This window comes from Haemaphysalis longicornis, unplaced genomic scaffold (genome assembly GCF_048455015.1).
Source record: "Haemaphysalis longicornis isolate Haplotype H1 unplaced genomic scaffold, Haemaphysalis longicornis Haplotype H1 scaffold_2, whole genome shotgun sequence".
Lineage (NCBI taxonomy): Eukaryota > Metazoa > Arthropoda > Arachnida > Ixodida > Ixodidae > Haemaphysalis > Haemaphysalis longicornis.
The window spans coordinates 248,350,364-248,374,982 of record NW_027526295.1 but is presented as its reverse complement, the minus strand read 5'-3'; the positions used below and the strand labels follow the sequence as shown (position 1 = coordinate 248,374,982).

The window sequence follows — 24,619 nt, the reverse complement described above, 5'->3', positions numbered from 1 at the left end:
CGGCAGTGCGATGCCTTGCTACGGGAGCCTTCCTGCTCGCATGGGCTTCTCCACTACAGCTGGGAAGTCCGCCATCACCTTTTTTTGTGCGAGTTGGTTCGTGCTGTAAGTGCCGCATTAGGAGGAGTCCGAGCTGTAGAATGATCCCTTAGTTTCGCATCGCTCTTGTGCTGCCTCTTTATTTGGCCTGCGCCACCCTGTGTCAGCAACCTCTTATCCTTCGCGTGAGGTCGCGAAGATGTTGCGCCTTGAGGTGCGTAATACGGTTATGAGAGGCTTATAACAGAATCCACACGCATGCAGCAGAAATGTTTGTTTCCTCAAGACAGGAAGCAGACTTCGTTATAAATGGTACTTCGTTAAAAGCGGCCGGGATGATTTGCTCGTCATGCACTGCACTGGAGACCGCTAAGAACTTCTGGGAAAGCGATAATTCGAATAAAGCGATTTTGTTATAGCGAGGTACTACCCTACTTGCACTTCTGGCGCCCAATTTATTCGTTCTGTTTTACTAAGGGGGAGGGCTACTCGTTTGACCTTCACATCAAACCACTCCCGTGGGGATGGTTAGGGATTTTTCTGTTGTGATTAGCTATCAGGCATTGACGACGCGCGGTAATGTGTGTGTTTCTATGTGCCCGTCGCCATTATCGCCGCCAACATTGTCAATGTTGCTGCTGCTGATGGAAATGCGGCGGGTCTTACGTGCGGACACTTTTGCTTAGAGCCCGCACGTGACAAAAATCTATTACCTCTGGGAACGCAATGGGAGCTGCTTGAAATAGTCGTGTTACTGCTGCACTGTAGCAGAAAGTGGCGCTCGATGGAGAACGGAACGTGCAATGCGTGCGGAACAGCTTGTACGCCGCACGTGACTGATTGAAGCAGTGGGTCGGCGGAGCGCGCCTCGTTTCTCGAACACCGAGAATCGGAGCAGGGGCGCTTTACGGGGCGGCTGTTCGATTGTAACGGCGCCTTTACTACAGGACGTCCCGTTGAGTAACGCGCGGCGAACGGGACGAGTGGAAGCTGGGGGTGGGAACGTGACAGTAACCTCTGGCGAAGCCGGCCTTGCTGCGCGAGAAAGGAGGCCACGGCCCGAGCCTCGCGGTAGCCCGACGAACTGGGTGGCTGCCGCTGCTGGAAGGGCCCCCACCGACGGTGAGAGGAGCGCGCTAACCCTGGGGCGGCAAGCGCCACCTCCTCTGGAAGTCTGGAAGGCGCCCTGCTTGAAGGGTCGAGGTGAATCTCTCATCGCGGCCGTGCCCTGGGAACCGTTTTCGTTCACCCGCCGCCAGCGCGTGCGAGGAGCCTCGTAGCACGTGACCGACGCGGCAGCTGTCCGGGGAAAGGAGGACAGGCACGAGGGAAGCGTTGCGGAGAGGGCGCCGGGAGAGGGGGACAAGACGACCCCCTCTGTGAGAAAGGAAATGCGGCTGCTCCTTGTGCGCGGGACGTCCCACGCCGGGATTGTTGGAATGCCCGCGACGATGATGGTTGTGCAGCGGCGAGTGTCGCCGCGAGCGACTTTGGCCGTCGCGGCGTCGACTTGTTGACGCGGCCCTTTCTGTGGTGGTGCCCTGCGCCGTGCTTTGATCTTCGCGCTTGACGCTGTTTTCCGTGTACTGAGGTCGTGTGCTCTTGTGTGGTCCAAGTGACGACGCCGGCGGATGTTGAAGACCTGTCCCTGGATTGCGCGACCGTTACACTAGCCCTTCTACTGCTCTCAGCTACGCCGTGTTGGACATGAGGCGCAAGAAGTTGAGGCTGTTGCGGCCGCCGGATGAGGCCAGCCAGCAGGGTCGGCGTCGATCCCTGCCTTTCCAGGTGGCCGACGTCTGGGGAGCCGTGCTGTCGTTGTCCAAGAGCACGCTGAGACTTCTTGTGAGTCGAATGGCCTACTGCGAGCGCGCGGAGTCATGCGGCTCCGTCTGTGGATATAAGCGTTTGCGCCGAGCGCGGTTGAAATGCATTGCTTGTACTGGCCTAGTTTAAAGTAGTCTCGTGTTTTTTGCGCAGTATTTGGTTGAAATATTCAATACACTATGAAACGTGGATGCGGGAATCGCCTCGCTCTAGAGCCTCCGTGACAGGGCAGAAAAACAATTGAAAAATTGGGCTAGGTTCGCTTGAACGACTATTTTAGTGTTTCTGCCGAGAAAAGGTTCTCACAAAACGCATTTTCTACGCCTAATTGACGCTGTTTTTTTTTTTTTTACTTGCACAGTGCCTGCAAGTTACCAGAAGGAGATGCAAATATCGTGTAGATAAGTTTTCTGTATATGTGCGCTACGCCGGGCTTACTCCTTATTCGATACGCCCTTGCATAACTGCTCAATGTGATTTCTCAAAGTACAGCTTATATTCTCCGTGATCTGAGCCTGCCTAAATTTTGATGGCATTGCTAACGCCTAAAATACGCGAGCGAGTCAGGACCCTTGCTGGGCAAAAACGTTTGCTGCAAAAACCGCCGCCTTTCTTACGGAGCTCATTTTCTCGTTTAATAGTACGCGTGTTTTAGACTCTACGCGTCGTATGTCACATAAATTACGTCATTTCAGGATTGCTACATCAGTATTTTCATTGCATGCGTGTTCCTGTGCGCATCATCTGAATATTTATCTTTGACGGTGTACAACGACTGTATGCCACGAAATGACAATTAGCATAGGTGCGGTCTTGTTTCCGTAACGCCATGAAAGTACTGGCGGGAAACCAAACTTGATGGGAACGGTTCCATCGCGCGTTTCGCGATTTCGAACGTCAGCGTTCCTGCCGTGCGCTCCTGGTCAAGCCTTGTAATGATGGAACGAGGTCGCATTTTTACGATGTTAAAAAAATATGGGACCACTGTTCGCTTGACGACGCCCGTAGATTGCTCGGCTCTTTTGTGGGCATCTGCACCCTTGGCGAGTCTCTTTGGCGTCGTCCACGCAAAGGTCTTCGCCCTATTAATACGAGTTGCCGTCGGGTCGCGTAATTGAGACTAATGATTTGCGTGCCCGTATCCTTCTTGCACTTTATAAAAAGAAGCTCCGCCTGAGCGCCCTCTCCCTTCATGCGATGACTCACGCCGAAACGCGCGAGACGTTGCACCGGCCGGGTGCTTCGTGGAAAATATTTGCTGTCTTCCTAGTTGTGGCGCAACGACTGCTGCCAACCGTCGGGCAGCAGGCATGGCGTGTGCTTTTGGAGTAGTCACGAGTTTGGACTGAGCGTCTTCTCGAGACTGCTTTTTTTGGACCGTTTGCAGCAATATTGCAATATGCTGCGTACTGGTGCCACGTTAACGTAAAGCTAGAAATTTGTAAGCAAGAAAGTGCCGGAAAGCTGGATAAGAAAATTAAGGCCGAATTCCTCGTTTGAAAGATTAAATTACTTATTTTATTGATTGATTGATATTTGAATCCCTTTTGTGTTTTGGTAACAGCACGTGTCGTACGTTCTAGAGTACCAAAAGCTTGATCAGGGCTAGTTGGTTGAACATACTGAATAAATTTGAGGCGCTAAACAACGGGGACCAGAAGAAACAAGTAGACACAGACAAGGCGCCACTTCCAACTAAACTTTAATTGCGAAAACCCCTGGATTAAATACACTGTTTTGACGTCATGTTGGGCTGTAAAAAACAACGCAGGGGGCCACATGGCTGAGCACTGCAAAAGGTGCACTCAGCAGGGAACTAAATGCACTCCGCTCTTCAAACAGGCCACGTTTTTAAAATGGGTGAGAGGTAGGCAAGAAAGAGAAATTGTGGAGGCGTACTTCATTCACAAGGCGGGAGATAAGTGCATCAGTACACCATCGGTTACATTATCATTCAAAGAACTCCAATTTTTAGATGGAGGTTGGCACACGTTGTTGGTGTGACGTTTTTGCATGACGTCAAAACAGTGTATTTAATCCAGGGTTTTTCGCAATTAAAGTTTAGTTGGAAGTGACGCCTTGTCTGTGTCTACCTGTTTCTTCTGGTCCCCGTTGTTTAGCGCCTCAAATTTATTCAGCAGTTCTTAGAGTACGTTCTTACAAACACTGCCCTTCCAATTTTAGCGCTGATAGATGTTAGCGGCAGTCAAATTTTGTCCGTACCAGGTGTATTGTGCTATGTCGTTCTATCTCGATCACGTCACGGTATACCTCCCAAAACATATGCTCCCTTCTGGGGGAAAGATGCATACCTTCTCGCACCGGTGACGCTGATCGTACGATGTTTGTTTGTGAAATAAATCCTGGGGAGTGCTCTCGTATTTGTTTCTATGACGGGAAGCGAGGCTCAGGCCTGGCGGCGAGGGCGACTCCGGCCAAGTCTGAAGTCTTAGTGTAAGGCTTTAACCGCCGGCCCAATAAAAGTTTTTTTCCAATCCAATCTCCGTAGAAACCTCGAGGCCGTCGTCTCTTGTTTCTCGCGAAGCGTCGCTTTACCCAGTCATAGTGCAAGGAGCGGAGTCAGCAGAGGCGTGATTTATTTGTCACCTAAACACTGTGTCCCCATTGTTGCGATTTCTGATCGAGATTTTGTCCTCGGATTTTGACAGAATCGCACATTGTTTCAGCCTGCGTGTTCACGCACCGGAATTTCTGTTCACCGACGTCTCACACTAAACAAACATGCGAAAGAACTTCTAGTTCTGTTTGTGAAAATTCCGTTATTCTGAGCTTTGTTTAGACTCCTTTTTGGCTAAAGTTATCCAAGACTACCGCCCCTTGCCACGCTTGCCTTCTCTGGGGATCCACTCTGTTACCCTTAATGGCCAACGGGTTATCTTGCCTTCGCATTACATGCCCTGCCCACGCCCATTTCTTCCTAATTTCTGCTAACATGTTCTTAACACTCGTTTGTTCCCTGACCCGCTTTCTTCTTGTCCCTCAACGTTACACCTATCATCTTCCGTTCCATTGCTCGCTGAGTCGTCCTCAATTTAAGTTGAACCCATTTAGCGAGACTCTCAGTTTCTGCCCCGTAGGTGAGTACTATAGCGTCACTAAATAAAGGCTGCGTAGCTCACTTAGTGACGCTAGTGAGTACCGGTAAGATGCAACTGTTATACTGTTTCCCCTTCGGAGACAATGGTAGGCTGCCATTCATTATCTGCAAACGTCTGCCGAACGCACTCCACCCTATTCTTATCCTTCTAATTATCTCTGCCTTATCGTTGGGATCCAACGTCATTACTTGACCTAAGATATATTTGCTTGCCACTTCCATTGCCTCGCCACCTATATCAAACCGCTGGGCTCGATCCCGAGCCTATTGAGCGTTACTTCCGTTTTTTTTCTGCGAATTAATTTTCAGGCCCACAGGGGGCGGCAGAAAGTTAGGTCGGCAGATGAGATCGATAAGTTTGTTGGGATAAATTGGTTCGCAGTTAGCACAGGACCGGGATAATTGGAGACCTATGGGAGAGGCCTTTGCCCTGCAGTGGATGTAGACAGTCTGATGGTAATCCAAGACTAAGGTACGGGCAGACCGTGAATGCATTTTCACAAAAGCCGGTGTCAAAATTATAGGTAAGCCGAGAATTTAAGCTTAGCATGCGCTACTTATTTGTTTATTGTTCGCCCTTAGTGCGAACAAGTAAAAACGGTACCTATTCACGTAACACGTACCGTTATTACCGCACACTTACACGAGCTGTGTGTTTTGATGTCGACACTGACCTTATTCACATCTTGGGTTGCACGGTCTTAGCCACGCATATCTCTATCACCGTTCGTACGCGTGTTTATTTGGCACTTACGTGGAGTGCAAATGAGCGTGTATATAGGAGAAAGCGTGCATCTTCGTTCGGAGGGCATTTAAGTGGTCCTGTTTAGGAGCAGGATGAGGTGTAACAACGCGCCCCGCTGCACGCCCAGATTCTCCGCCTGGAGAGCTTTGGTGATTGCGCTGCCGTACGGGGGAAATTAACACCGTTGATCGTGGCGATAGCGCGAGAAAATAAGGCCCCCCTCGTGACGTCACCCAGAAGTGAATCGCGCCACTATTACGAAGCTAGTTTCGCCGTGTAATTGGGCCGATTACGTGGAGGCCGGGGAGAATGTGTCCCGACAAAAATTGCAGCCCCCTCGCTCCGGCATATATATATATAGGCGGCGTCGTCTGCATTTATCGAGAGGCACACCCTCGGACAATGCGTAGCACTCGCTGCTCGCAGGGACGCGTGTGTCTGCACCCGTGGGCGGTGAAATTCCAGCGCCGCGTCGAAAGTTAAGCCTAACTACTTACTACTGTTTTTTTTTTTTTTTTCTGCGCACCGCTGGGGGGGCGCGCGCTGCGTTCGACATCTCGTAATCGGCCTTGTAAAACACGCGACACTTCATTTGGTACGATCGGCGAGGTTCTTAAACACACGAGGAAACGCGTGTAGGTTTATACTCGATAGCTCAGATACAGGCGAAGCCTTATGTAGCACACGCCTTCTGTACAACTTTTTACCTGCGCGCAGTCCTTCTCGGGTGCATGATCGCGATGGATGGCCTGTCCCGTGAATGTTGAGTCCTGGTACACGGGTTGGCAGTGCGAAGATGGTTCCTTGTATTGCGCGCACCCTGTCCGTGGTTGCACGGGGAGACGGTGGGGCTTAATTTCCAGGGTATGCTCGAGCATCCACGCGCTCGGCAGCTCCCGTGTGCCGCATAAAGGAGGTCACCGGCCGGCACGACCGTGCGCTCGGCAGAGCTGCCGTCGGAATGCAAATGCGACGCCCGAACACCGCGGCGATCGACTCGAAATAGAATCAAAAGGCCCGCGGGGACGGGACAAGCAACAACGCAGCCCGAACCCTTATTCCCCCTCCCGTTTCTTTTTTCTCGCGAACAAGTTTCCCGTAACGTGCACAGACGAGAAATATGGCCCTCGCTGGTGTCGTGATGGTACACCTTGGTGTTGTATCGAGCTCGATGTGGGAGCACTTTACGTGCGTATTGTACTGGCCTAGTGGCCTTAACGCGTTCGCGATTGCGAGATCGCTCTTGTCTCTTCTTTCCGCCGAGTCTTCATTTATATCGCGGACGTGGGTGGCCCCCGTATACAGATTTCCGTTTTGTTGTTCGTGTGGGAAACGGGCGCAGTGATATTTTTGCGGTAGCTGGCTTAACAGCGGGCGTGGTATCGATTACGCGTTCAGTTATATTTGGCTCCGCGCGCGCGCGTGTGTGAGATGGACGTCAGTTCGGTTGTTGTCAACGCCGTCCCCAAAAGCGAGTGATAGAGCTGACGGGACTGGATCCTCTTTTGGTACGCTGCTTAGCCCATGCTCTTTTTAGAGGATGTGTAAAGAAAAGTTTAATTGAAACTTTTAGAATGGCTGTCATCCACTCTGAAGTACTATATCTGAAAAATAAAAGTTAGACATTGATCCCTGATCGAATGACTGCTGCGAAGCTGCTGCCCATAAGTTGATTTCAGACGTATAAAAAGGCACGAACTGTAATCGTACTCCTCAGCCACGATCTTCCTCTCCTCTGAGAGCGATAAAGGAGGATGCATACTTGTTGTTTGTTTCTTTGTTTCTTTGTTTTCTCTCCACATGGACGATGGCGATGATGACGGGAGCTCGAAATATTTCGAAAAACGTTCTCTAACTCTTTCCTGCAAAATTGGCAGTTCCCGTACAATATAAGCTATACACTCCTCTTCAAATTTATACCCCTGCTACTCTGGCATCCGAATGTTATTCGAACCGAATGCCATTCAGAATCCGCTGTGCTACACAACAATTTCAATGGCGTTTGAAAGCTTTGACAATCTGTTTTTACACATTAATGCAACAATCAAATTTAGTAACAGACTTTGTCAGTAAAATGACATCGCAATATAAAGAACGCAATCGTTGACGTGGTTTTGCTGAATTCGGAATCGCAATCGAGGTTTTTTGTGGTTTTGTGCTGTCTGTCCACACTGGTTTGTCGCTTTCTCGCGCTGGCGCTGAGTACGAAATTATTACGTCATGATATCATGATTTCAGTAAACGTGCCAGTAGTAAAAAAATATTTTGTTTGTTTTAAGTACGCCAGTAATGTATTTGTTTGCTGGCTTGGAACGCCCTGCGCGAGAGTGCTGGAAATGGCATTCGAGAGCCCCAAATGTGTCTCGGGGTGCTCGGCTGGAATGTCATTTGAGCCGAATGGAATTTTAAAACCCAGCGGAGCAGCACAACTTCGCATTTGAGTAAAATGACATTTTGTTAAAATTACATTCAGACGCTAGTGGAACAGGTGTATTAAGAATCTGTTAGTCGACTTCACCGGTTAATATCAGACAAAAAGATTTGCGCCGCAAGAAACCGGGCGTATACGCTGCCAGCTGATAATATTTCTTCAGCTCATCGCTTGCACTAAATATATTTGGCACCCCATTGCACTGTCACTAACCGAAACCCATCCTCCTGTCCACCATGTATACTGCTGGGCTTCCGTATGACGACGGCCGTTCGTGTCCCTCGCTCGGCACGCAGGGCGCTTCCGCCCTGGCGCATACGGCGTTTCGCTCTCGCACCTGTTGTCGTCCGTTGGGGCGCACTTCCGCCGGCTGCCACTTGTGCTTTTTAAGTGCACTCGCTATAACGTACTTCTAATGGCGTTACTCGATGCTCGTCGTGCGACTTGCGTCGGCGCAAAGCGCTGACGGTGGACGCACGCTATACCGAACGCTTCCTCCGCACGCGCCTGTCGCTCTCATTTAGATCGTGCATATATCGGCGGGAAACAAAGTATATGTGTAGCGCCGCACGATTCTGTCCCGTCGGTCCCGTTTTAAAATGGCGCTCGCCCGAGCGATTTCGTGCCGGGCCCAACTTGCGCTCTTGACAGCTGTAGGGGAGGTGAGCTTCAAGTTTCCCGTGGCGTAGTCGCTATGCGCGTCAAATTTGAGATGGTGCGTAAGTTTAGGGTTTGTTTACTTAATGAGATACACGCAGGCCTTTGTGCCTGCCGCACTGCAAGGCGGAACGGCTAACGGAAGGGCCGTTTAAAATGTTTGTAATCACGAGCATGACGTAGAGAAAAGGAAAAAGGCGGTCGCACGTATGGAGGAAATTGCACGTCAAGAGGGTGCGCGCACAAACATGGCGTGCTGCGCAAGTTTCGTTGTCAAAGCGTTGCCGAGTAGCCGTGGTCCCACGTACTTTCTTTTTCTTTTATCATTTATTTCTTTAATTTAGGGCCGATGTAGTGGAGCAACGCGAGTGTTGCCTTGGCGTTGTCGTCAAAAATTGGGGCAAACCCCTATTTTTCTTCGTCTTTTTATTACGGAAGTAATATTACCAAACTATGCAAGTTACCGAATGCTCTGCGTTCTTATCGCTCCAGCGCGCCCGCTGGTTCGATTGGAAGCATCTTTTCTGCGTGCGAGTTTGCTTCCCGGTTCCAGCTTGCATCTGAGGGGCGACCTTCTTGCGACTGCGCGGCGTGTGTTCACGAATGTGGAACGTTCGCCGCGCGCGCTCTTATCGACGCCGACTTGCGGCGAACTGTGTCCAAAACGCCAACCCCTTCCCCCATGCCCAGATTAATTTTATACCTACATAACAGGCTCTATTGGCTCGCAGGTTAGTTGAGCGACGGTCTGTGAGAGATTAGTCGACGTGTGGTCGTGTTTAGTATTATTATTTTCTCACAATGAGGTCGTCGTTGTGAGAGGGGGCAAGCGGTGTGGACCTACTTCGTAATGTCGACGTGCGGACGTCCGCTCGTATACGCTTCGATCGAGGTCCGTTCGCACGCCTATAGTGTATCGACCCACTAGTGCGACCTTATTTCAAGCGACGAAAAGAAGCCCGATAGGCAGCGAGAGGCAATAGCATCTGTCCCGGATGCCTCTAATCGACGTTTTTGTCTCACTATTTTGCTTCGGCGAATACTAGCGTAACTGTCACTTGGGGAAAGACGGGTGGGCTCGCATGTATTATCGAGATGGAAGGAAAGGTAGTCCTTCTGCCTCTTTCCGAGCAGTTGGTTTTCTGCGTAGTTCTGAAAGCGTTATCTGCCACCTTAATGCTAGAAAAAGCAGCTAAAAAAAAAACCAGCACACATATACACGGTGTTTTTTCGTTTTGTTTTGTTTTATTCTCACCAATGTGTGGTCGTTTGTAACAGTAGTTGCGTCCGCACTGTATTGCTGTTCAGATTTGGTCGGTCGAAAATGCGGTGCGCGCGGATGTGGATCGCGATCATGCGAGCTTCATGCGGCGTATGTGAAGTTTCAGAACTGGTCGACGACGACTTTGGTATTTCAAGTTCGGCCGTGGAGCACCCGAGTTTAACACATCATAGTGTGAGATGTAGTTTTTCTTTTTTTTTTTCAGGAATGTTGGTTGCTCTTCGCTGTCTCTGTTCATGAAATTCGACCAACGGCCACATTGCCCCCCCTCCAAAAAAAAAAAAGCATCCATGGTAACGGCAGTATAACAAAAGCCGCGAGAAAATAATTGTTGGTGTGGTGAAGATCACAAGACGTCAGTGGCAAACTTTGTAGCCAGCCAATTAGGCTTCATCTCATTTCGTTTATTTTATACGGCGGACCTTCGCAGATTCAATCTGGTTGGCACAAATAAATAATAATAATGGTTGTAAATACAGAAGGAAAAGGAGGCACCGGTGCACCATGTACAACTTTTTCTTTCTCGGCTTGTCTTAGAAAGTGACACCTTAGTGCAGGCCCCGCAAAACGTTGGCCAGGCACGCGTCACGCATTGTGATAACTGGCCAAGAAATGCACTGCAGGCAGATTTAATAACAAAAGTGCCGCGCGCTCGCTTGTCATCACTGTTTTAGGCGACAGTCCTATACTTCACATGAACCGTTTTGGCCAGACGTAAATGTTAACGTGTTGGCCAGTACTGGCCAGACGTAAATGTTAACAGCATATTTCATATCATATGTAATCACCATTCGGCCCTTTACACCGGTAATTATTTTCATTATCTCCCAACTTACCACTTCGTGACCCATTGTAAATTTTAGACCACTCGTATTGACTTTTAATATTTTTTGACGCTATTTGCCCTCTGTTGGCCTTGTGCCATTAAACAACAATCGTCTTCGAAAGCGGTGCGCTCACAGCGACCTCTGTACACAGTGCAGGGTGCCTATATGTAGAGCCCCAATCATAGGTGGCTTAAATCGCAAGAGCCCGATGTGTCAGTTCAGTTTCAGTTTTAGTTTATTGTTTCAACAGAAATGGTACAGTGCATAAATAACTCTAGGAGGTCCCATAGTCATAGACTGGGGAGGGACCTCCTATCCAAGTGCTTTACCTCGTCGTCTCTCGCGGTGGCAGTGGAAGGCACACCTCAACCTCTGTCTGGAACCCGAGAGCGTCTGCAGCGTGCTTGGAGTTATCTACATTTAACGATTTTGGGAAAATTGTTGTTTCTCTCTCGTGAGTGGTCCGCATTGGTCGCAGCGGGGAAAAAGGGCCCTCCGGACTTTCTTGGGAGTACAAGCGAATGGGTTCTCTGATCCGAAAGGCGAAGCGAGACTTGAGGTCGGCGGAAATGTGCGGGATGTGCCCCTTTCCACTCTGCTGCTGCATGCTTACCCGCACAGCTCAACTGACCTGCTCAGATGCGTCGGTCGTGCGTGCGTTCGCCGATAAAGCGCCGTCCGTGCAACATAGTTGCGATAATCAGTTGGGCAGCCGCATCATTATGGAGATCACGTATACGCGAATGAGTTCGGAGAACCCAGTTCGACCAGTATCGCTTTTGCCTCGGGTCGCCACCCCTTGTGGGAGTGAAATCGGAGAAGACTGGCGGGGATGTATGGGGTTTACGCTCCTTACGTGTAATGTCCCCGTTTCGGTTTTAACCATGGTTTCGACTGCAGAGCGGCTATGTCAGTGGCGCAGCGCGATCCTTGCTCGAGGGGGTTTTCTATTGGGACATTCGCACTCTGGGTGGGTGGACGATGGCCTATTCACGCAGTTCGCTCCGATTTGCATGCTTTGATGAACAAGCGTAGGTATAAGTGAAACATTTTCTTTGCTCTTTTTTAAAGCAATTGGGAAGAGCATAAATTTTGCAAAATATTCCTTCTGATTCTCAACCTGTTTACCTAGCTTTGTTCTGTTGCTATTAGTTTGGGCGTTTTACACTTGTATTTTCGAATGTTTTATGCTCGTATATCTGTAGCTTGCCGAAATGGCTGTAGTAATGACTGAGTGTTAAGCCGTAGCTAAGGCATAGTGTCTTCAAACAGTGTAAATTACCGTTGGTCAATTCCTGGCTGCGACCAGCCCTAACAGTTTAGCACGTTTCGTTGGTTCCGAGTATCGCGGAAGACGTCGAGCATCGCTTGAAAAGTCCCACGTTATTCTCTCGCGTTTACGCGCCAAACTCGATTACTCTGATTGACGAAACACCATAGGAACATCGATTCGGCGGCGACGCAAGAACAAATGACGGTTCGCAGACTTAACACTTTCGGAGTGAAAGCGACAAGGAGAGAGAGAGAGAGAGAGAGAGAGAGAGAGTATTAAGCAATAATGTGAAATGTGAGAGTGGTTCGTCAGTCCCATGCGCTGTCCGGACTGCCTGCCGTAGCCCTGGTGACAAGGACTTCTAAGGCCCGGATGCACGGGGTGTCCTTGCATGCAGGGTGTCCGATAAATAAAGAGCGCGGAGGTTGAGGGCGTAGTCTTGTAACAGGAAAGTTCTGCCGCTGGCAATAGGTCTGCTGGCCTCGCTGTCCGGTTCCTGTTGTACGGAGGTGGGGGAGGCCTGCGCTGGGTTTTTCCTCCAGCAAATTGTAGAGGCGGCATTCTTGAGCGCTATTGTCTACCTTGTTCCTGCTCTGTCCGCGCGTATGCATTCGTGCGCGGTCGCGGACGCGTATTTGTACGGCGTCGGCAGTGACAAAAGGAGCCGGCTAGTTCGTTGGCGTCTTTCTCTTTTTTTAAAGACAGTGTATGCGAAAGTGAGGTACGATTCTGCTTGTCAAGTATGTCTTGCGTGCTTTGAAGTGTTCGCTTTAAGCCGTCGAGTAGGCGGCGCGCGATTTGGACTGTTTCTTTTTTTTTTTTTTTTCTTGTTCTCTGCGAGCACGTTCTCTAGCAGCTGCTTGCATATCTACGGCCGCTTTAGCCGCTGCTCGGATACACCCGACGAATGCCATCGACATCAACATCGGCTACTTGCCGCGGATTGTATCACCCTCATATATACGTCGTTATCTACCCTTACAGATAACGACATACGGTGACATTGGCGTTGCTCTCGCCAAGGTCACCGATGCAGCGCAGTTAATAGTGTAAAGAAAAATAACGGCGTTATAGTACGTAACGTATTCAAACATCTGCCGGCGACAGCTCAACGGTTCGTGCTCCTCCGGGAGCCGCTCAGCATTTTCCTTGCAAGAGGGACCTTAAGTTAAAAAGGGACGGAAAGCCGCCGCAATGCCTGCTGCTTTCAGATTCAGTTTTCACTCTCGCCCTTGAGACGACCACGATATCGAGGGGGAAGGAGCACACCGCGAACCCGTATACGTCTTCCCCATAAAACCATCAGAGTAATGGCGGTTCTGTGGGGCGCCCACGTGGGACCGCATATGGGTGCGTACGTGTCCTTCGGAGACGGGGACGGACAGGTGGGGTCTCGGGACGGAAGTTTGAGCATGATAAAAAAAGTAAAGGAGCACCAAGGGGTATCACACGGGGGGAAGGGAGATACCCTCGCCACGTCCGGACGATAGTAAGCAGCGGCACCCTGTTCGGAAGGTGTAGAAGAGGAGGGGGCGGGTTGCCCATTCACTTGGCCAGGCTTTCTTGAAAACACGCAGCCTCGGAGGTCGGCGTGCGTCCGTTATTTCGGGCACCTCTGCTGCTGCACTGATGGTGGCCCGTTTCTTCTTGCATCACAAAATGCGGGGCTTCGTTCTCTCCCCTCGTCCTGCTTCCGGTGGGGCGGGGGACAAGGTTGAACAAGAACGACTGAAAAAAAAAAAAAAGTTCTCTGGAGGAATTGAGGAACGTCAGGCGGGTAGGTGCGGTTGTGAGAGAGAGAGAGAAAAAAAAAGTAGAGCTGTGTACGACGACCCCCTGGGTTTGCTTGTTTTGGATTCCTCCCGCGAGTTTGGTTTGCTTCGACTTCGAGTAAGCCGGCTGGTTCCAATCGTAAACACGTCTCGGCCGTGCGCAGGTCGCATATCTCGTTTGGGGAGAAACAAATGTAACATTGGCAGAAATGTTGGCCTCGCTCTTTCGTTTTCGTTTTTCGTCCGGTTATTTCCTTTTCGGTTCCCTTTGTCGGCGCAGTGGTAAAAATTACTACGTTGTGTTTCGCTCGGCGCCGCGTTCTGTGCGCGGTAAATTTCGTTCTACGGCACCCAGCGCGGGGCAGGTTAGGTTACGAGGAACGTGCAAGGAAGCTGAGGGAACTGCGGGCGCAGCGAAGTGTGCGTCGCATCCTCAAATACAATGGCAGACAAACTGAGCGCGGCGTATATTATATGTCCTACTCTTCGTTTCCCCCTACATTGTTTCTCAGCGTCTCGTGCCGAGGCGTCAGCGGCCGGCTCGAATTGTCGCCACAACACGTCTCCTTTTCCTTTCTCGGGCCCCAGTGTTAGCGACGGGGTACAAAAATACAACCGAAGACAGAGAATCTCTCGGCGCCGTCTCCTTTCTTTCCTTTCCCCCTTGCTTTCTCGACAGCAGACGATCCGCGGCGCCATCCAGAAATTTATTGGGTTACTTAAACTTCACGCGCTCGCGACGGTCGTCTTAAGGCTTCCTCAGAGAAGGGCTGCACATTTTCGCGGCGTTTTCTTTTGTGAGCTTTAGCACGCTGCATTACCGGGTTGCGCTTCCGCCTTCCAGTGCCGTTATTTTGATGATGAGTTCTTCTTTTTTTCTTTCTGCGCTGCTGCCTCCCGTATATCGGGTTTCGCGTGGGAGTTTCATATCTGGTGCCGCACTGCGGATGGCATTTGGTCGCGGAGAGCCTTGCGCTTTATACGTACACGTATGCGTAAGTGCTGCCTGACGCCCAAGTTGTGTGTTCGCTTTTATGGGTTGCTGTAACTCGTGCTTACGTCAGTCTTAAGTGAAACCGCGAAAAACGCTGATCTCGTCGTCGCCGCTGGGGCTTAGCGCTGATCGTGATGTGCGGCTGGAACTCGCGAGGCTCGTAGCGTATACGACACGGATCAAGAACGGGCCCTCGCCCAAGCTGTCGCCGAGGGGATATCATGAAGGCTAGGCGGCGCTGCGTTAACATCAGCAGTATCGTCGCTCGTCCCTACCCGGGTTTGTTCTTTTTTTTTTTTTTTTTCAGGGTGAAATTTGAGAACTGGAGTTTATGAGCAGCCAACGCCCCGTAGGTAGATGTCCGAATTTACCCAACTAATCACTCGTTTTGGCAAATCATGAACTCTGCGAGCGGATGGTATGCTGTCCTGCAGCCATTCATAGAGCGGGACACGATCGCGCCATAGTCAGTATTGACTATTTCTGAGAGCGTGGTTTTGGCTCAGTGGACAGTGTGCAAGAACAGGGGCGGAATTCTCATTTTTGTCCATTTCATGTCCGTTTCAAAGTGTCCTTTTCGAGCGGGCCGTCATTGGCTGAAAGCGCACGACGAAGGTGTGACGCGATTCGAGCGAGGCGGGGCTGGAGCGTCGCGCCTCTAAACGGACAGAACTCAGCATTCTGCCCTGGCTCCAAAAATAAGCCTCCTGATAGCTCGTCCGGGAGGCTGAAAGCTGCGCGTGTAAATAGCAAGCAGACCTAAATGGCAACTAACTGTTCTTTCGTACGGTTGCGATTTTGAACGCGGCGATTGAAGGCTAGCGTGACGAATAGGTACAGCCGCCTTGGTGGAGCCACATGGCGGATGTGTGGGTGGACTGCAGGCAGGCCGCCCGGCGGCCCTTTCTTCCAGCTGGCTTCACGCGTCGGCGGCCTTTGCTGGCGCCGAGTGCTTTGTGCGGAGCGGAGAGCCGAGACGCAGCGCGTTGTTATTCGTGTTCCGCGTACCCACCTGCATGCACACAGACGCACGAGTCATGCTCAGCCGCACGACCGGCTCCGTGTTGTCCGTCTGTGTTAGCGGATCGCAATGAGCCGGATGTGTATGCGGCACGGCTCGATGGCTGAAACGGCACCCCGCTGTCCGTGCACGTCTTACGCCCCGTCGCATTCAGGGTTCGCCGTCGCGTAGTGACGTAAGCTTGATCGTCACCTCATGATCAGCAGGATGGTGTGGCCGCAGTACGTCCTCAAATAACTTTCAGTCCTCAAATACGTCCTCAAATACTTCCTCAAATAACTGCCAAAATAACTTTCGGTAGATATCTACCGAGGTTTAGAACGGAGAAGCAGAATGAGTTCCTTCGAGGGGCAGGTGTTCAATTCGTAGCTGATGAATGTCGCCCACAGGCTTAGTATTACGCAGCTACTTGGTTGTTGCGTGAGGTTTCGTTATTTAATCATAGAACATATAATGACTGCCCATCCACCAGCAAACATTTTTTCGTGCATCGTTTGTTTGTACAAGTACTACAGCATTCCCATCGTAATCGTCATCATCGCCTTTGGGGAGGTGGATTTGCCTGTCCTCTCCACCATATCTTAGCGGATCCAGGTTTTTTCCGAGGGGAGGGTCAGCTTCTATTAGTGATGGTAAATGATGATGGTGATGATGATCAGGAGGAGGATAGTAGTCATTTTTACTCACCAAAGTTTTGGGCAAACAAAAATACAAGAAAAAGAAGACAAATCATCAACTAGACTTCTATAACCTTAGGAGTAATCTTCTTGGGGGGTATAAATTCCAAAGTTAAGAAGTGGAGGGGGGTTCAGGACATCCTAACTCCCCCTGCGAATCCGCCAATGTATTTTAGTTCCTCTTTATCAGTAGAGAAGTTCACTGTGTTTGGAATTCTGATGCGGAGGCGGGATGAATACTCGTCCTCAGTGGTAAAGCAGGCGTGAGAGCAGGGTAGGGAAGAGCAGGGAGGAGGGGTCGGTCGAATGCCTGCCTCTAGCCTAAAGGGGATGAAAAGCATGCATGTGCCATTCATATTCTATGAAGTTACCAGTTCCACACAAGAAAACACACAAAAAACGAACGTTTCCTCGGTTCGATATGCATGCTGCTTTGCTGACGCTGGGCGCTTTGCGGCGAAGCATCCATTCAGCATTGCTTGCTGCGGCCTGCAAACACGCACCGTGCGTGCATCAGGAGGGTTTGGCGTGCCGTCTAACGAGAACGCAGCCGAATCCGTTGCGCCTCGCCGCCCAATGAATGCATGGCGCACAAGATGCCTGAATGCGACGCACGGGCGCAAGAGGTGACATCGCATGAGTGAACCCGAAACAGTCGCGTTGCTTCGAACCTGTTTGCGATTCAGGCTTGCATGTACGACCTACCGTGGATTACATACAGTTGTGTGTGAACCACGCCGCTTGCATAAGTGACAGTGCCAACTGCAGATGGCGCCGAAACAGTTCACCCAGATCCAGGGGCCGTAGCCAGAAATTTTTTTTCGGGGGGGTTATAAATTTTGAGAAGGGGGTATTTTTGCTGAAAGCAACAGTAAGTATTGCTTACGTACTGCCTGGAAAAGATTTCGGAAGGGGTTCGAACCCCCCCCCCTCTGGGTACGGCCTTGCCCAGAGCATTCTTGAACAGCAGTGTTCCGGAGTACTGTGGATCGGGATCTTTTACTTCGGTTCCGTGCTGCGTATTGGTCTGCGTCATTTTTTGTTTCTTTCGGCGGGGAAAAATAGTGTGTTGAATTGATTATAGCGGAAGCCCTATGTGAGAAGGTTATCCCGAGATTCCTGTTTTGAGTTCTCGAAGTCACGCTTGCCAACTTTGGTACACAACCGTGGTGATGCAAATAGGTGGTACGCGCAATGTGTAATCGCTCGGAAATTGAAATCCGCGTTCGGAAGGTATCTATAGATCCTGGTTGCTGCATAGCAACCGAGTTTTTGTATTTACATTTGTATTTACATGTTAGCGGATATGCTTGACCGATATCATTTGATCGCGTGTGGGCGACCGCGCGACAGGTTTTCTTTGCAGTCCAGTTCCCTTACGGGAGAGGGGCATTCTTATTTGGTGGCTTCTTTGTCTTGTGTGCTCCCCGCAGTTGATGATGACTGTGGCGATTGATTTCATAGCTCAGCTGTTTTCGTCGATCTTTCTAGTCCCACTGTGGCCCTGTTGACATTTCCATTCGCGGAATGTCTAAAAGAAGCGTATACGGCGCATCGAGTGACAGGCAACTGCAAAGAACTCAGTTCCCGTTTCTTGCAAGTGCCACTGCAAGGACGCTAAAATTCGAGCTCTATACGCCTCGAGATTCGCGATCGCTGCGCCGCCTGCCGCCGCTTCTCCGCGGCGTTTGCGGGATTAGCGCTGCGTGGCTGATAGGTGGTCATGCAGTGTTTTGGTTCTCTTTCGCCTCTCTTTGCCTTTCCGCGCACTAAACAACTTGTTATGGTGACGTCTGTAAGCTAACTGCACGTTTAGGGCGCTTAAAAAAAAACAGCTGAGTCTTGGTTGAGCGCTCTAACGCCAACAAGAGCTACCCGGAGAGGCGCTTCTGCGCGCTTCTTGGCCGCTCTTGCGGGCGTCGGCGACGGCAGCAGCATATCACCGCTGTCAACTTCGAACACGTCAGCATAAGTGTATTCTATTTATTGCCGCCTCGTTTAGACCTGATATTGGCACTGTAAGAGGTTGGTTCGTTTAACAGCGCAGATAACAAATGCGGCTTTGCTTCGAATATGTACGTCGTAGAAAAATATGTTTCGGGGATGTGATAACCCAATAGCTGACAAAAACTTGTGCCTTTTATGGGAATATAAGCCACGCGAAAATGTTAAGTACACTCAAAGGCTGTGCATTGTCAGATATGTGCCCACTCATGCCTTATAGTAAGAACCAAGGTATATGTTAATGAAACCACGGGAAAATGAATGGTCTGCAAGTCAGAAATAAATAGAATAGTCGTACGGGAATGAAAAAAAAAAAAAGCCGAGTGCAGCCTCTGAAATGGTAAAGACGTTTTTTGAGCAAGGTAGTTGTCACTGCAGACCAACTAGATGCGAAATGCGCTATTTCGCTAGACATGGGAAGGGGGGGGGGGGGGGGGGGGGAGGAGGAGGAGGACGCTCAACTATCGTTGTTTACAAATGCGGAGTGAAATCAACGAATGAACGTTTTAGTAATCACACACACAAGCTGCGTGTTCACTTTTCGTTTGTTTTTCGACTTCAACGAACGGCTGATCACTCGGCGGACGCATTTTTTGAAGAATACAGGGTAGGCAGTTCACAAGCCATACGAGGTGTCGTTGGAAGAGTTGATTGATATGATTGATTGCAGGGTTTAACGCGCCGACGCAACGGAGACGATGAGGCACGCCGTAGTGGAGGGCTCCGGATTAATTTTGACCACCTGGAGATCCTTAACATGCGCCGAAATCTCGTACACACGGGCTCGTTGGAAGAGTGTCGTATCTGATAAGGGTCTCTGATTTCGGTTTATGCTAGATTCTGCAGTCTCCCTGTGTCAGATGACGATGTTTCTAAGAAGAGTTTGGTCACGGACGCGGATTACTCTAAAGCCCATCTTCGCGCTTCTCGTAGAGGATGAATGCAACAGATGAATCTTTGTGAGCGCTCACCTCGGGACAAGACGACACAGCATTAAATTTGTCGTCGTGTGCTGACTCCGGAGTGTAATTTTGCATTATCCATCGTACTTCTTTGGTAAAATCTTTGTTAAATTTATGCCGCATTGTCTTGTTCATGGTACTGATCAATATCTGATATGTGAATATTGGCAGGCGTAACTTGCATTCTGTCAGGTATGAGTGCTCCGGTGGATTTTGTAAGTGCACAAAGTCGATTTAAATCATAGTGTGTATGGCCGCAGCATGACCATCGGAGGAAACACTGCTTACGGAGACACTGCCACTAAATTTCAGGGCAGCGGAATTGTAATCAGCTGCATGTAAATGCTGGCTTCGGGACGCCGGCATGTGACACCCGCCCGGCGCTCATAGATCTCACTAAGATCGCGTCATAAACGTTTATACTCTCGTTGACACACCACGCTTGCAAACAGAGTGCCTGCTCCACGTTATTCGGTGTTTCGAACGCGGACAAACGGTAAATCGCGGTCTTGAACGAGCCCCAAAAGCAGCGGCGACAGGGGGAAGTGGGCCGGGGACTCCCGCGCCTGCTTTTGAAATGGGCCGCTAGGGGGATTTCAGTGGCGCCCCTACAGGCCGCGCTCGAGGCGTATACCGTCTTATCCTTCAACATAGCTCGACGAAAGCGCACACATTCCTGGTTGGAGTCGGGGCCTATTTTCCGGCCGGCGCCTTTCGATCCACACGCGTGCAACATCGACTCCGCATAGTTTCGGAATGCGTTTGAGTGGCTTCGATCAGCTACTGGCCCGTAATAGTTGGTAGGTGTACGCGTGAATGCGTCCGCCTTCAATGGAGAAGCTGGAGGCGTTCTTTCTTCTCTGAGCAAAGCGCTCGCTTGCTCGTGCAGCCCATTCTCGTGGGGCGATCGGCCGCGCCGCCTGGAGGAAGAAGAGTCGCGAACGGTTCGTGCTCCGTCCTTCCTCTTGTGTGGCTTACGTGCCGGCCTCTCGTCTGCTCGACTCGCGCCGTGATTGTGCTGTTTGCGTTCACGCGCCATTAAAGCCCGCGGCGGCTCGGACAGGGCCGGGGAGGAGGAGGAGGAGCGTTCAGGCGACGAGGCCCAGAAGTGTGCCAGGGCTGTTCGCCGGTCTCGTTGAATGCAGGTGACGCGGACGAATATACGGCACAGCGCAGATGCGTACATCAACGTCCACAACGGAATCGGAGTGTCAGGGGAAAGGGCGCCGTTCTTTCCGCGTTCCATCTTTTCGTATACAATGTTTTATTAAAGGATGTACAAAAAAAAAAAATTACTAGCCGTGTTCAATAGCCTGGAGATTGCATGTTTTGCGCGCCCAGGCGACCGATCGAGCTCTGACCCTCCGGATTATACTCGGGTACAAGTTAAGAACGGCTGTACCCTAGTATAGCTTAATTGTGTAATGGGGCTACCACAAGACGGCTGTTGTGTCCAGTCAGTTTTTTATGACGTCACTGCAACGTGCCTCACAAGTAAACCGTTCGGCCGCGAGCACGCAGTCACATGTTCGAAGGTTAGTATATGGGGAAGCCGCACTCTAGAAGCCCCTGTATGCCGGCTTTACCGCAATCCTTCAGAAAAGCCAATCACAGCGATCAACAGTGGAAACGCGGCGAACGGCGAGGCCCTGCGTACGACTCCACTCTGAAATGATATCTGTGCAATGATCACGCTCTCATTGCGCTGCGTCCCTGTATGCGGTCTCTTCTAGTTGTCATTTCGGAGTGGTCGGAACTGCTCCAATGCAGCTCCTTACTTTATTGACCAATAGAATTCCTGTTGCGGGAGCAGTTTTGGGCTGCCCAGGAATGGCAAATAAGAGAGAACAGATGTCTAGCGCTTGTCCTGTGCTCTTCGTTTCTTGCTTTCTTTTTGGCCCGTTCTCTCGTGTTCTAATAATGTTTCGCAACCTACGTAACATCACGGCAGCACGGACGCGCCGGATTTAAAAATGCGAAGATTCTATTGTAACTGGACTTCCGGATGTCGTTGTTAATTTTTAACTGCATATTTTTTTCCTTCTGTATTACTTGATGCCAGTTATCCTCAGGTGGTACCCGCAGGCGCCGGTGCCTCATTACTCAATCTGGTGTGCGTTCATTTTGATTGTGCATAGTTATCGCTTTTTTTTTAATTTATATTTGTGACTAGTTCCATTTAGAGTTCAATGCCTCGCAGACTTCTTGGATTTGGACTTCTTGCTGTCGGTGGTTTCCTTACCTGCTCTGTAACACTGATAGGCTTAATTTTACATCTTCTGGAACAAGTGGTCGGTGTTCTGCATTCTCATCGAAGCCTCTCTTCTTTTCTCGTGCCGCCGCAGGACCTGAACGGGAGCATCTCGGACAGTGGAGTGCCGGCCTGCGACGTGACCTCCGCCGCCGACCGCAGGTCCTCGCCTCCCGCCTGCCGCAGGGCTTCGGCCGATGGCGGCGCCTGCAGCCCCTTGCCGTGTGAGTGCACCCACGACCGTGTTCGCTTTGCTTTTTGTGGAAAACACGTGCGAACAAACCATGCCCACTTTAAGCGTCCCGAGCCTTGTAACCACGCACACAATGCTTTGGCGCCAAATTCAAACGCACAGTTCCGCTTGCGCGAAAAATGCGAAAGGGATGCGATTAAACCTATAGCTGTATCTAGTCTGTACTGAATGCGGAAGAATGCCGTTGATGGAGAAATTGGAATGCGGCAAGAATTGAGGGTCCGAAAGCTTTGTAGAGGCAGCAAACTCGGCATCGACTTCGAAGGCCGCTAACGTGGGCTTGCTGTCTGCGGAGCAGGACCGGCGGTGGTTGGTAGTGGTGCTGGATATCTACGGGAGCACGGAAGGGGCGCTATGTACATGAACTCTAGCGGAGTATAGTCCGCAACGAAAGTAGGGGAGGCCTCCGCCCCGTGAGGCTTCCGCCCGAGAAGCTTAAAAGCTATTTAAAATCCGGAGGGGCGTAGACGCGGACGTACGCGTAGGTGCACCGCACAAAAAAATTATTCATAAGTGCCGCCGTGCTTCCGGCGCTAACTCGGCATCGATCATTTTTTTATGCACGGCCCACCCTGAGCGTAATGAAGGCAAAAAAAAAAAAGTCTATAGGTAAAGCGGCGGGTACGGATACGAAAAAAGAAGAAAGGCGCAGGTGGTCTGACATCCTGTGCGTATCAAGAATGAATAACCGAGTTTCGTCCTCCGTGTTGAAGTCATGTTTAACAGGATGGAAAGTTGGGCGAGTTGGTGTTGGTTCATCTTGAAAACAGGCGCGGAAAAGACATTGACCAAGAAAAGAAATACGCAGGACGACGCGCTGCTAGCAACTGGCAACATTTATAAAGGAACAGAAATATACAGTGCAGCCGACCCACGTAACACAACTGATTAACACTTATACAGAGATTATCAACAAAATTACAACCTATCAGGTACAGTTTGCTATCACCGCACGTGTCGGCCCAGAAACGCTAACTCTGCGTCTTGTATAATGACCGAAGGAGGACCTAACGCACGTCGACCCCTCCCGGCTCATTTTCCAAGCTACCATAATCTCCCTTTGCGTCCTGCCAGGCCTGTGCCTAAACAACACGGTTGTTTTTTCGAAAATGGGTTTACACCCCCCTGTACCTGGCACTCTTTACAGTGCGTACAGTGCGAAGCCAGGTGCGTGCAAGGCCTGCCCACCAGCGAACTATGGGCAGCGAACTATGGGTAAAAAGTGCCAGGTACAAGTGTGCAAACCCATTTTCGAAAAAAAAAAAAAAAAAAACCCGCGTTGTTTAGGCACAGGGGCTTGGAAAATCAGCCGGGAGGGGTCGACGTGCGTTAGTCATCCTTCGGTCATTCTACAAGACGCAGAGTTGGCGTTTTTGGGCCGACACGTGCGGTGATAGCACACTGTACCTGATAGGTTGCAATTTTGTTGATAATCTCCGTGTAAGTGTTAATCAGTTGTGTTATGTGGGTTGGTTGCACTATATATTTCTGTTCCTTTATAAATGTTAGTAGCGCGTCGTCCTGTGTATTTCTTTCTTCTCTTGGTCAACGTCTTCTCCGCGCCTCTTTTCAAGAAGTCACGTTTGTACCGAATGTATGTTGTGTACGAGGAAGGTTCCATCGAGGTCTGTTCGTCTGTCTTCGTTGAACTGATAAATGGGAAAGATTGTCAAGCTCGGCCTGCCTGTGTCGCCTACCGTTCCCTTTTTCTCTAACTCTCCTCCCCTTTCCCTTGCCCTGTTTAGACCACTGATCTCCCTTGTCAGTAAAAAGTATTAGTGCCGCTACTTTTCTCTCTCCCTGTTTCGACACGGAACAGCACCAGCCAACCTGCCGTTGGAATGGATGCGCAGCTCGTGCCTGGGGCACTATGGACGACGATCCAAGCAGATGTATCAGCGCACGCGCCTCGGCGCCGGCTCTGTTGTGCCCAGCTGGGCCGCAGACAGCGAGACGCCCTCGAAGCGATAAAAAACTCCCCCCGTTCCCAAAGGACCTTCCCCTTCCTTGCTCGATCGCGCTTGGCGCGTCTCCCCGCACACATGGTGTCGCCTCACTCTCCGGCCGGCTGTGAGAGGAACAGGAGCATGTGGCGGTCGCGCACGAAGGCTTAAAAAGAAAATGAAAAAAAAAAATGCAATGCTTGGGCTCTCTGCGCCTGTTCCACCCCCGAGCGCCGAAATTTCGCCGTGGCACATTCTGGAAGCCCGCTTCCCCGCATAGCCAACGACGCATGCGGCGGTGCCGCACTTTACTGTTACCTCCGTTTTTCACGGTTTACTAGTCGCATGATCCTGAGTTAAAAAGTTGCTGAGCTCAAAATCAGCAAAAAAAACTGAGTTAAAAAGTTACTGGGGGCTCTACCTCGCCACTCCGTGGGAACCACACCTGCCCTTGTTATATAACCACTGTCTATGTGAAGGCGCAATCGGCTCTGACACTCTGCCCCCTGTTTCAACGCAAGGCCATTTTCAAAGAGGGGAGCA

General features: G+C 50.5%; 1 protein-coding gene across 7 annotated transcripts in view; it reads left to right on the top strand.

Annotated features, from left to right (window-relative positions):
* The window catches only part of LOC144170353 (uncharacterized), a 313,794-nt gene that overhangs the window by 270,008 nt on the left and 19,167 nt on the right, over window positions 1-24,619 (top strand). For 6 of the 7 annotated variants that reach the window (XM_077700102.1, XM_077700101.1, XM_077700103.1 and 3 more), the window contains one exon: window positions 21,975-22,104. In XM_077700102.1, the coding sequence (XP_077556228.1) occupies window positions 21,975-22,104 (130 nt within the window). Of the gene's footprint in view, window positions 1-1,451; window positions 1,885-21,974; window positions 22,105-24,619 lie in introns of those variants that run through there. The other variant, XM_077700105.1, reaches the window with a different exon arrangement.